Below are 13633 nucleotides of genomic sequence, written 5' to 3'. Positions count from 1 at the left end.
TTCTACCCCACTGGCAAATAGTTTTTTCTTGTTTTAAGCATAAACTCAACCAAATTTGGTTAGATTTTTTTCAAAACAAGACAAAATATCTTATGCCATTCTGCTTTTCAAGTAATTTTGTCTTGTTTTAAGGATGTTTAGATATTTTTACCAGAAAATAAGACAAAAAAACTGCAAACATCAATTTACTTTATAGTCACACAAAGAGAGACATACAAAAGTCCGCCACAGCCCACATTTGGAAAGCGTAAGTCAGAGACCCTCCCATGTGTATAAAGGGCTCACTGTTGGCTGCTTCTTAGAAGATTTCTTACATAGTTTCCAATCAAGACTAAAATACATCAAATCGAGCAACTGGAATGAGAGCTTTGATAAATGGCATAACTATAGTTTTGTCAGTAATAACCTGTACTCCAAAAACCTCTAATTTTTAGTGACCATCCGGTTCAAAACTACAGAACCTTGCATGTAGATTGCCTCATCTTGGCATGGTTTTCTCTTTCGCTCGCTCCCATGCCTCTATTTCTTTCCCTCTTTCTGGTATTTCCATATTTCTTGGGACTGGGAGAAGTATGATGTCATGCCTAAAAACACTCATTGCTCGGAAATGTGTAGTCATGTGCCCATCAGTTGAGTTAGAATGCTGGAGGGTGAAACTTTAAGTCGAGTTTGGTCTTTTAAATCAGATTACTTATAGTGCAGTGGACTATGTAATCACCCCATGTAGAAAAAGGATATGGAAAGATGTTGAGTCAACAGAGGGAAGTTTCCCAGCCTGAGATTGCTTATGGTTCTGTGCCTCCGAAAGGAAAGTAAAGACAACTCATCGAGAACTGACTGAAGACAATTATTCATGTTCTGTCATGCACTTATGTTCTACTTGTTGCATGGTAACTAGTTAACACAGACTATGTGAGATAAATCTTAATATTTTTATTATCTTCAACTTTATAGGTTTGTTTGTTTCATATTTCCAGAAGGATTTCATAACACAGTTGTCTTTATTTGGTTGCAAACTGGGTTCCTAATTAAATGTCTTATTGCTAAAAGCAAAATGGCTTAAAGTAGTTTTTAAAGTATGTTTGAAGTCCAATAGCCATACATGTGCTTTTTAATTTCTAAAAAGGGGAGTTTCTTCACCAATGTTTTTTCCTGGCTTGATGTGCACCACTTTTCGCCTGCTTGTTCTCTTCCACCACAAGAGGTCGGTGTTATCCAGACAACGCTATCCAAACCACTCTATGAACTACTAAAAATCCAATGGTTCCATAATATATTTGTAACACTGTACATGCTTTCTAGTTGAGATAGTTTTGCCTCTCTATGGAGTGTCGATTAAAAATTAGCCATTCAAAATGTGTTACCTATGTTGTTCTTTACAAACTCTTCTTAATTTCATTTAAATTGTGTATATATATATATATATATATATATATATATATATATATATATATATAATTCAAGTTAGAACAAAAGCAAGCATGTCAAAGATCCAGACATTTACGCCATATGATAACTTTGATGTTCACATTAAAGGTCTGGAGCACTGTTTGAACTTTCAGTATATCCAACTAATAGACATATATTTAAGGCATCCTACATTTTTTTTTTTTTTTTTTTGCATGTTAATATGGACACACAAAATAGAATGTTGAAGCTAGCATAACAATGCAACTCATGTACACTCATGTAAGTGTAATGGTCATAAAAATTCAAATTTATTTAAAAGGATAGTTCACCCAAAAATGAAAATTCTCTCATAATTTACTTAACCTCATGCCATCCCAGATGTGTATGACTTTCATTCTTCTGCAGAAAACAAATTAAGATTTTTATAAGAATATCTCAGCTCTGTAGGTCCATACAATGCAAGTGAATGAGTGGCAATTTTTTTTTTCTAGAATTTTTGCTAGAATTACTTCTCTTACAATGTTGCTTTTGAAGACATTGATTTAACCACTGGAGTCTTAAAAACGAAAAGTTCACCCAAAAATGAAAAGACTTTGAAGGTCCAAAAAGCATAAAAGCATAAAGTAATCTATATGACTCAAGTGGTTAAATTCATGTCTTCAGAAGCGATATGATAGTTGTGGGTGAGAAACAAATCAATATTTAATATCTTTTTTTTTTACCATAAATTCTCCTCCCTGCCCAGTAGGTGGCGAAATGCACGAAAAACGCAAATTGCCAAAAAGAAGAATTATTTTTTTTGCCAGCAGTCAGCATAAATTAAATTTATAGTAAAAAAAGACTTAAATATTGATCAGTTTCTCACCCACACTTATCATATCGCTTCAGAAGATATGGATTAAACCACTGGAGTCATATAGATTATTTTATGCTGCCTTTATGTGAGTTTTGGCCACTATTCATTTGCATTGTATGGACCTACAGAACTGAGATATTCTTCTAAAAATCTTTGTTTGTGTTCTACAGAAGAAATTAAGTTATACACATCTGGGATGACACGAGGGTGAGTAAATGATGAGAGAATTTTCATTTAGGGGTGAACTATCCCTTTAAAAACTTTTCTCATATTATGCATTTTCCTCTCTTTTTTATTTTAACTCAACAACTCCCTTCAACAACTGTTTTTATTGAAGAACTTATAGTTCTTGAAACATCTGGAGTCACAAAATGAATTGTGATGGCCTTAGAATAAAAAAGGCTGAGAACAATTGTTTTAAAACTTTTAAAAATCTGGAAGCATTTTGACATAAATATACTTTGCATGTATAAAGCTATCAGTTTTTTTTTTTTTTTTTTTTACTATATGCTTTTGCATGCTTATCTGTCCAGATCTCTTACAAGCCTACTATCCCAAGTACTGCTGTGCTTGCTTTAACTTCCCAGTCTTTTCACATGCAAGCCATTTTTAGAACGTTTCAGACGTTTACCTTGATATGGTCTAAAAAAGAAAAGCCAATCAGATTTGACCAATATATGACGTTGAGTCTTATTAGTTTTTTATGAGATTGGTGCAAACGTTCCTGCAGTAGTTGTCTACACTAAGGAGTTGTTAACAATGTTGAACTTTGGACGAGGCAATGCATCAGTTCTTACTAGAAAAATATGATCACTTTAGATCTTCACTGCAGGTTTATTCAGAACACCATGAGATAAACCTGTCAGCATAAATGCCTGATGCGTATCCCACCCAACTTGCATTACATGATATGTCTCATGTCTTAATGACAGCTTGTGTGTGTGTGTGTGCATGTTTGGAGGTCATGTGTAGTAACTGTGCATTTGCTACTGTAGGGGTGTGTATCTGTGTATGTGTGTGAGGTGAGGTGGAAGGGGCCAGAAAGAGAGAGGCGGAGTTAGAGTACAGTGTAGAAACAAGCAGTGTTTCAGCATTTCTGTACAGATACACTTTGCACTGTCACTGTTGGAGCACTGAACTGTTAGACTGTAGGCCAAGATGAACCCCTCTCATCTGCTAGGACCACCACAGCTATATACTTAAGCACTTAGACTCACTCACAACATCTTAGACACTCTATAGACAGACTGACATCATGGGGGGATTCCAAAGCAAGAAGAGCAATGAGACAAGCTCCCTAAAGCAGAAGAGCGTTAGCACGTAAGTGTTAAATTTGTACTTTTGTTTCCTTATATTTAATTATTGAATTCAGAAGGTTTTATACTATTATAATATATATTATTTGCATAAAGTGGATAAGATGTCTGTCACTATGCACTGTCATGTAAATACGAAGTCAGTAACTTGATGTTATTATACCTGTTTGTTTGAAGAACAGATGGCACTATGCCAGATTCATTGTGTCATGTAGATTGTTTGCTCACACTTCCCAGTGTACGTTGTGACAGCAAAGGTGTGGCCTTTATGCTTTATTCTCCTGGAGTAGAATTCTGGGAACTGGCACTCATTTCTATGCAGGTTTTGCTTTTAAAAGAAATTTGTGATTATAACAATTGTCTATCACTTAGACTGGACTAGTTTCAAGAAATGCATTTTATTGTAGTATTATAATACTTGGTAATAGTATTATTTCTGTGTAAAGCAAACTGTGGCTCTTGTTTAAATAATACAACACCTTTAAAGTACACTGAAATTTTACACGGCTCTATTTTCACTGAAAAAAGTCTAGCCTATTTAAAAACCCTTTATATACTGGGGAAGTTACTGTATGTCATATAATATGACAGTTCATTGGCAAAACACTGTATTGTAGTGTTTTTTAATGCTTTCTTCAGTCTTGTCTCATTACATTTGTTTACATCAGTTCACCCAAAATGTAAACTTCTGTCATCATTTACTCACCGTAATGTTGTTCCAAGCTTGTATTGTTGTGGAGCCTGGAAAACGTTTCTTCCCCCCTCTGTAAGAAAACTCTCAAAATCAGGGGTTCCAGGTGTCAAATGTTAAGAGTTTATTGAACATACCAACAAACCCGAAATGTCAGCTGAGATCTGACTCTCTCTGTCAAAACCCTTAGTTCTTGTACAGTTTATTATCTAGCATTACTTCATGCCTACGCCATCTTAATATCTTTTGTATCCAATGGATTCTGTTTCCCACCATTATTTCACAGTGCCTCTGACCTCTTTTCGATGGTGGGAACCTGGCTTTTAGTCCATTTTAAAAAATAACATTTTAAATGCATTTATCATGAAAGTATACATTTTTAATGAATAATACGTCACAATCTGAGCATATATTGTTACTTTGATTATTGGTTGCGTCAATCTTTTAACTTTGCTGTACTTTCCCAGAGCTTTCTCATGACTCAGTACCATTGTTCTGTGCTTACAGCTGAGGACACAAGAGTATTTCTTGCAACATTTCTGCTACAGCTTAGTGCACTGAGCGTTTCTTGTAACATCAGCACTTTTAGTCCTCATATGCACTCTCCTGGGTCACACAAAGTCCACACTTCTAGTAACCTCATATGCCCTCTCCTGGGTCACACAAAGTTATTCTATATTAGTATTTTTCTACATTTGATATATAAATATCTACCATATATTCCCTCCTTTGAGACTTATAAAAAGTCTCACCTTCTATCGCCCTTTTCCCAGAGTGCAACCTCACAAGACAAGCTCCATCATTTCTTTCAAGTGACCAATATAAGTCACACATACCTCTAACAATGCCTATACTTATAAAACTGCACTCCGGAGGAGCAACGAGACCAAACATCTCCCTCCACATTTGACTAGAAGGAAGTAAAAGATCTCATCGCTCCCTAGCTAAGTTCTTTTCTGAAGAGTAACAATAATCAAATTCTTGTACAAAGCATGTGCATGCCAAGATAGCATTGCGGTATGTAGAATACATCAGTGATTCAACTTTTTTCAGTAGGTTAACATATTACAGTGATTAGACAATAGTAGTAGATTAGCATCTGATACGTCCCACAGTGCCAGAGGAACTCAGACATTTTCGGTAACCTGGAGCGCTATCTGGTGGTGTTGGAGCAGACAGCGGGTTTTTAAACCACCAGTAGAGTCTTGCTCTCACTGCTAAGCACTGAGGTGCTCGTCGATCCTGTCTTTGTGATATTTAAGTCCCTGGACCTCCAGTGGCACTTTCAGTGATTTTAGAGTTCATAAAGGCACATTCTTTAGTAATTTACTTGATTATTAGTACCTTCAAAGATGAGTTAAACAAAACATTTATAAGTGCATATAGTGCAGATAATCACAGTAAACCTTCTTTCATTTTAAACTGTGGTTACATTACCTAGTTACATTACCTCATAACATGGATAATGATCTGCTTCAGACCTTCATCATTCCCTTTCATTCACATGGTTTGATTAAACAACAAACATAATTTAAAAGAAAATAATCACTTCAGGAAGGGGTATATGCCAAAATAATAAACATAATACCCTCTAACTTCCTGCCTACTCTATCCATTCTAAAGTACTACCTAATTTTATTATAAAAGAAAATACAGTGAGTATACTGACTCCCTTGCTATCCAAAAACAAGAGAAATTGAAAATAAAGAGTCAAAACAAAAGGCTCCCCTTCCCTACCATTCTTGTATACTTCCAGGTTTTTCTAGAATCTGTCCAGCTCATTCTGACCAGGGCCTATGGTACGTATGGTGGCCCCAATATCAATTCCAGATGGCTTTACAGTCACAGTGATCATCTATTTAACTGCAGCTCTGGCCAGCATTGATCTGAGAAGAGGCACAACACAACAAAACAACAACACAAAAATAACAACAGCTATGGCTATTATTAATCCCACTTTAGTAAGCCATTCTCCCCAGGATCCAAATAGGTTGTCAAACCAATTTCTAACCATGCCATTTTACTTGTAGGTTCTAGTTGTTCTCCTAAGGCCTTCAATGCATCATCAATGTAATTAATGAATCTTTTCTGATTGTAGTAAATTAAATTAATCCATTCTGTATTCTTATTAACCGGTATCCATACAAATATAGACTCAAAGCCTGATTTTATTTAATCTCTGGCCTTAAATTCTTGTGGTATTCCTCTTGGTTGACTGATTGCATCTAAATAAACATTAGGGTCTGGTTTGTATGCTCTCTTTACTCTGCGTTTGTTTTTTTCTTGGTTCAGTCTGGGATTCAGATTCTTGGGGGTCCCATGTTAACATGGTTACTTCTTGCACTAGTCTTACTCTAGAACATATTCCTTTCCAGTGTTTAGGTAATATAGCTCTCAACCGTCTTCCTCTGCAAATCCAAAAGTAATCTGCTATGGCTGCTGTTTGTTCCTCATATATTTTTATTACAGGGGAGACTAGAGTCTGGTTCTCACAATTTATAAGTCAGTTTCCTGTGAGTTTGCTGACACACCTTGTAGCTTATATTTGAGATGGTATGCCAAATCTTGGAATGACCTCTCTAGTCAAAAAATTGTATCACAGTTTGAGCTCCCTGGTCTGCTGATAGTACTGCCTCTACCCATCTGCTGAATCTGTCTATTATCACCAACGTGTCTTTTCCCTCTTATCGATCTTGCCATGTCAACATAGTCCATTACAAGATGTTTAAATGGTCTTTCTGGGACTGGTATGTGACCTATTGGTGCCGATGTACCCTTTCTGACATTGTTTTGAGCACAAATTTCACATTCAGCCAAAAATTCATCTACCATGGCCTGTAGCTATGGGGACCAATATCACTGTCTTTTTATTTTCCTAATTACCTCCCCCCATGCACAATGGTCAAAACCATGCGCATCAGAGATTAAAATAGTAAGGAGTGCCGTTGGTGCAATCATATGACCCTCATGAGATCGCCATATGCCATTGACATCTCTACCTGCACCTCTGTGTTGCCATATGGTATGTTCATAAAGGCCAGCTTGCTGTTGCATTCGTGCAATGTCATCTATTTGTGGTTGAGGCTGAAGCAAAACTGATACAGGTGCCATCACTGGTACTTGGCATCCTGAAGCCTTTTTGGCATGTAAGTCTGCAGCATTATTTCCCTGAATAACAAAAACATTGCCTTTTTTATGTGCTTGACATTTGATGATAGCCAATTTCTTTGGATGCATCATGGCTGAAATGAGCTTGATTAATTGGTCACCATGTTGAATTGGTTTCCCATCAGTCTTTTTGAACCCTCTTTTTTTCCAGACTGCTCCAAATAAATGGCATACTCCATGTGCATATGCGGAATCTGTATAAATATTAACAGTTTGATTTGTAGCTAAGAGACAAGCCTCAGTCAATACTTTCAATTCAGCCAATTGTGCTGAGCATGGCTGCTCACAATGCTGCATCACAACTGGAACAAAATTGTTGTCATTTCTTTTGACAACAGCATACCCTGCATGATTTCCTAGATGGTCTCTAAAGCATGACCCATCCACAAAATAATCTGCCTCTGCCTCTATGATTGGTGCTGATTCCAGATCTGGTCTGAAACGAGTAAAAGCTAGAGAGTCTATTACACATTCATGAGGTGTTCCTTCCCCTTCTAGAGGAATGAAATTGGCTGGATTTATTGATGTACATAGCTTTATGGTAATGTCTGGGTAAGTTAACAATGTTGAATATGTCAAACACCTGGCTTGCGTTAAAACAAATCTACCTTGCTCTAATAACTCTTTTATTTTGTGATGTGTATAAATTATCACTTGATAGCTCATTGCCACAGTGGAAGCTTTGTCATATGCAAAATACACTGCTGCAAGTCCTTGATAGCATGGTGGGTAGCCTTGTGCTACATTGTCCAACTTGGTGCTATAATAAGCTAGTGGTTGCTTTTTTCTGCCACTACAGGTCTCCTGCATTAAGACTGCTGATGCAAATCTGTCTCTTCTATCTGCTACATATAAATGGAATGGTTTAGTATAGTCTGGGGTTGCTAACGCTGGAGCTGTCTGAAGTTCTTTCTTCAATGATTCAAAGGCTATCAATGCATCCGTATCCCATGTTATTCGAGCTCGGAGATTTTGCTGCCCTGTCTGTTTCATCAGTGCTCTTAAGGGAGCATAGTCTTAATAACATAGTTTTCTATCCAATCAGCACTAAAACCTGTGATGCCCAAAAAGGACATCATTTGTCCCACTGCTTGTGGTTGGGGTGCTTTGCTTATACCTTCCAATTGGCTTGGCGATATAGCTTTAGTTTTATGCACAATGATTCGTCCTAAGTACTCTACCTGTGGTAGGCAGTATTGCAGTTTCTCTTTTGAGACCTTGTGACCTCCTTCAGCTAATTTAGTGACCACTTTAATTGAGTCTTGGTGGCATTGCTCTAATGTTGTTGAACAAATCAACAGATCGTCTACATATTGTATCAATGTGCTATCCAATCTAAGATCTTCCAAATCAGCTTTCAAAACTTGATTGAACACATGTGGTGAATGTTTAAATCCCTGGGGCATTCTGGTGTATGTATATTGTTTACCTTGATAGGTGAATGCAAAAAGGTGTCTGCTTTCCTCTGCTAAAGGGATGCTGAAAAAAGCAGAGCACAGGTCAATAACAGTAAAATAATTGGCAGCAGGAGGAACATTAGTCAACAGCATATGTGGATTTGGAACTTCAGCAGGCCAGTCTTCCGTTACATCATTAACTGCTCTGCTCTCAAACCATGCACTAAGCACCACTTTGATTTATCTGCCTTAGCAACTGGCAATATGGGTATGTTGCAATGACTTACTGTTTCAATTAACACCCCTGCCTTATTCAATCCCTCAATTGTCTTTTTAATTCCTTGTACAGCTTCCTGTTTTAACTGATATTGTTGTTTTCTTGGTAATTTTACTCCTGGTTTAAGTTTAATTCTAATTGGATTTGCAGATTTTACTAAACCTACGTCTGTATCATGCTGAGACCATAGTTCAACAGGCGCATGTTTTTCCATTTCTGACATTAGTTCAACTGTTTTTGAATCTAATTTTTCTTTTTCTTTAGTAGTCACCACCACCCTTGGAATACCTCCCATAGTAGTGTAACAAAATTTTTAGGCATGTTTTATCTGAAGATTCAAAGATTAAAGGATTTTCTGTGGCTTCCCACTTTTTCTTTTCCGCTCTTTCCATCATTGGTCCTAGATCTTTTGCCTGACTTCCCTTACTCACGTATAAGTTCATAGGGAGGTGGTCTCTCTGTTTTTTCACTTTTATCATCTACTGGTCTTTTTGTCTGTCTCTCAGCTTTTATTAATTTTATTCTATGATTTTTAAACAACTGCAATACTTCTGGTTCTTTTTATCTCTTATCTTCCCTTTCCCTTTTTTTTTGGCTTTATGATTTTTGATCAATGCTTCCATTTCCCTACACATAACCACATCAAATGCTCCCTCTGCTGGCCATTTTGTGTTTAAGCTCTTTATTATTTTTTCCCATTTTTTAGACACTCCCTTATTGTGTCTACATATTGGATACATTGAGCACATCTGTTCTACTGGTGTTTATGTCATAGTTGCTTAACTTTTATTATCACAGTGTATATTATATTTCAGTGTACCTCTATAACCCCAGCTCGTATCTATCCTTAACTAGTCTTCACCAGGCTGGTCAGACGAGGATCACTAAAAGTATCCGACCCCTGACTTCCCCTGGGCTTTTGCTGGGTTGAGGACTTGTCACAGTTCCTAAAGTATTTTATTGGTCTTTCTTAGCTATTTCAGAATAGCATTTATTTGTTTTCTGTTTAATGGTTTTACAGGCACTTTGCTCCTAACCAATGTGAATTGTTCTGCATCCAGATAATGTCTCCTCATGTTTCCCAAGGTCTCTCACTGTCTGTATCACATCAACTAATTGTCCCTTGACATAGAAAGGCCTTACATAGAGAGAAACTGCAAGCTAAGCTGTTTTCCATAATTTCAAACTGCATCAGAGTAAATCAGAGTATTAAGTCAATGAAAGAATGATTAAATATGTAACACATCATTCATCTCCTCATATATATCTTAATTGGATGAATCAGTTTCCTCCCAATTTGGTCTTTCTGTCCATCCAGGTTAATTGTCATTGTATTGCATTAGACCATTCACATTGATCAGTGTCATCTGTTTTGTTATAGCTCAGATCAAGAATGATTTGATCAATGGTAACACAACAGAATATTATTCCACCCACAAGAACTGTTGTTTCAATCATTATACCAATTTTAGCCAACCACGTATCCCTATTTCTTAAACAATTCCATTTAGATTGTAATAAACAAACAAGACAAGCAATCTTAATCTTTAGTCACCACAATGTTTTTTTTTCATTCTTCATTATTATTAAAATGTACATGAGTTCAATAAAAGCATAAGTAAAAGTAATAAATCATCTTCCAATCTAAATTAATTATCATACAAACATTCCCAGGTTTGTTTCACTCTTCTTTAATAAGTCAGGCACTCCCTTGTCTGCAACAGCTCTCAAAACTTTACCCCAAAAACCCAATCTATAAATAATCTTCACACAGGGTATGATCCCTGATAGCACAGTGACAGAATGCTTGATATTTAACACTGTGATAAGTTGTTTTAGTAAAGCGGTTATTAAAATGTAGTCGGGCTGAGTGGAACTCACATTTTTTCGGGCAGGTCTCTTCTAGACCTCCCTTTTGATGCTTCTGACCTAAGAGCTTTCATCCACTTCCTTAAACCCATATCAAACCTTTTTGGGCAGGTTTCCAGGGTGGTGATGCCCTGCCTTAGGTTGCCCCCCTTTTTCGCCATTGGAGAGTCTTACCCGTCATTGGGTCATCATCTCTTGCCACTGGTCTCGATACCGCTCAGTCCTATTGGCCAATCCTTAATAATTTGTTATCAGTAAACAAATATTTTCTTTTCAGAGAGTATCACCTGAGAACCGTCACAGCCAATGGAACCATCTACAACTGCTTAAATATGGAGACAGTTCAAAACATGGTTAAATTCACAAAGCATTATTCAAAATTCAACAATCTATTAAAATTGTCCAAATTAAAAGTGAAATAACAATGCTAAAATTGAACTCATTTACAGATCACTAATTTCCATCCTGGTTGTATTTCTGCTACTTTAGCAAACATCACAAAATATGGTGGGGTCATGGTGGTGATGGTGGGGACTAACATCAGAACAAAACAAAATAAAAGGTAGCCTCTGTCAAACTTCTAGGAAGCTTAATTTAAAAACATCACCTTAAGTCAATAATAGTCTCTAGATTGTTTTGAACCTACATTAAGTGTGTCAGATCAACTTTCAACTGAATCTCTTTAGTATAAACCCTTAACTTTAGATTGCCCTCTGAATATATAAATTCTTTAATCATAATAAGGAAAGCTGTTTGAACCTCTCCTTCATATCACTGTATCTAACATTATTGTCAAATCACATCATTTTCCATATAAAATAAAATAAAATAAAATAAAATAAAACAACTTAGAGATGTGCCTTCAAACTCTGCTCTTGTGTTTCTGTTTCAAGCAGACACTTATCAAACTTAGACCGAGAGTGAGAGATGGGCAGGGGAGAAATTAGGAGAGGGGACATTCCACTCCCTCACGCTGTTTCTAATCTCATTACAGCTATTCCTTCTTTTTCATTTTAGTATCTCACAATAATATATTTAAGTTATTCTTCAACAGTAAAATTACTTTCTCCCTTTCCTTACTCTCTCAGGAGAAGGAACTTCCATTCTATCTCATAAAATAACATACATTTTTAAACTAACAGAAAAGTAAGTAAAAGTTTAAACAGAATAAAGTAGTGAAGAGGCACAATGGAAATTCAAACAAATCTCTTTTCTTGTGCTTTGAAATAATTACTCATTACACTACGTCCTTTTAATTTCTCATGACTCTTTTTTTGTATATCCATATATTTCAGCATCATTCAACAATAAGATTTTTCAGTTATTATTCTCTTATACTTATCAGCATTTCTTAACAAATTATTCAGTTAAATAGCAGAACCAAAATTCACAGTGCAGAAACTGTATGCCTCTTAAATGATACTTTCATGGATAAACTGCGGCAAATAAAAATAGTAGTAATAGAAAAAGACATTCAATCCTTCTTTGTAGCACTCACTAACCTTTTTTTTTTTTTTTTTAAGTGAGGGAACTCTTTGGGAATTTGGGGGAGTAACCAATCCAATAGATGACTCTAACTTTGCCATCAAATTTGTAATATTTACTCTTCAACTCAATGAATGAGTGGTTAGATGCTGGATTTAAATTTAGACCCTCAGAACAATTTAGACATTGGCATTGAACCCATTGATGGCAGTCTGGTTGGTCATATAAGACTGAAATCAACTTATCCAGAGAAATTTTAATCCACATTAGAAATGGCAAATCAGCAATGATTACCAGCAGTAATGAGAGCAGGAGGACCAATCAGATAATAGCCCACATCATTTTCAGTCTTCTTTTTCTCTGGATTTTCACCTGCAGTATTAGTAACTTCAATAAATCATCTGGCCCAGCCATATGCAATGGTGAGATACTAGTTCCTCACTAGAATGAGTTAGTGAGACAATATACATATAATGATGAGAAAAGAAAGGGTAAAACATATTTAGTATCAAAGACACACACAGAATAGACTCATGAATATGAAGTTATTAACATTCATAATTGAGGAAGTTATGATGTTCAATTTAATCTTAATGTTTCTCCACGGGTTTCACCTGCCACCACCAACCAATTTTTCCTTAGCATTATCAATAATTTTTTACAATCAAATACATAAAATATATTTTTAAATTTTTTAAATCAGAACTTCTAGCACAATTAACATTTTCCATTATATGCACATTCAAAAGAAGAAAACTTTCAATTTTATTAGATATTAGAGCACCTGAACAAAACTGTTTATAACGTTTGCTTAGTTCCTCCTTATTGGAGGTTGGAACTTTATTTTCCATTTTATCTGGCATGATTGGTCACAGATCGAACCCAAGGAAAAGGCATCACAATGTTGGCAAGGCTGCCACACGTAAAAATCAGAAAACCAGGTATTAAGAGCTCAACTTCAGCGGATTGGAAATGCAGAGAACATGAAATGATCCAAATCATTTTTAAATTTATTTTCCTTTAATTTTAGTCTCAAAGGAAGCTTCTCAGTGTACCCATGACCAACCAATGCCTACACTGTGCATATAAAACAAGAAAATAAAATAAAAAATATCTAATCTTAACTAAAAGAATCTGCTATCTATCTTTTCTAAATTCGGGGCG

At 35.9% G+C, this 13633-nt stretch overlaps 2 protein-coding genes across 2 annotated transcripts in view; one reads left to right on the top strand and one right to left on the bottom strand.

Annotated features, from left to right (window-relative positions):
* The first annotated feature begins 3365 nt into the window (after window positions 1-3365).
* LOC127433638 (transforming acidic coiled-coil-containing protein 1-like) overlaps window positions 3366-13633 on the top strand; it is a 48458-nt gene continuing 38190 nt past the window's right edge. Inside the window, exon 1 of the mRNA XM_051685701.1 lies at window positions 3366-3586. Coding sequence (XP_051541661.1) covers window positions 3522-3586 — 65 coding nt within the window. The 5' untranslated portion in view covers window positions 3366-3521. The remainder of the gene's footprint in view (window positions 3587-13633) is intronic.
* LOC127433650 (uncharacterized) lies at window positions 4382-11183 on the bottom strand. Its single transcript, XM_051685719.1, has 2 exons — window positions 4912-11183; window positions 4382-4864 (listed from the first exon to the last, which is right to left on the bottom strand). Exon 1 carries the CDS (start codon window positions 8432-8434, stop codon window positions 7130-7132), a length of 1305 nt encoding a protein of 434 aa, XP_051541679.1. The 5' UTR covers window positions 8435-11183; the 3' UTR covers window positions 4382-4864; window positions 4912-7129.

This window comes from Myxocyprinus asiaticus, chromosome 43 (genome assembly GCF_019703515.2).
Source record: "Myxocyprinus asiaticus isolate MX2 ecotype Aquarium Trade chromosome 43, UBuf_Myxa_2, whole genome shotgun sequence".
NCBI classification, from domain to species: domain Eukaryota; kingdom Metazoa; phylum Chordata; class Actinopteri; order Cypriniformes; family Catostomidae; genus Myxocyprinus; species Myxocyprinus asiaticus.
Note: the sequence above shows the minus strand (reverse complement) of the source record. Positions and strands in the feature narration are given on the sequence as shown.

Bases quoted from the DNA above. Each gene is read 5' to 3' on its own strand.
- LOC127433650 (XM_051685719.1), bottom strand. From the start codon at position 8,434: ATGAAACAGACAGGGCAGCAAAATCTCCGAGCTCGAATAACATGGGAT.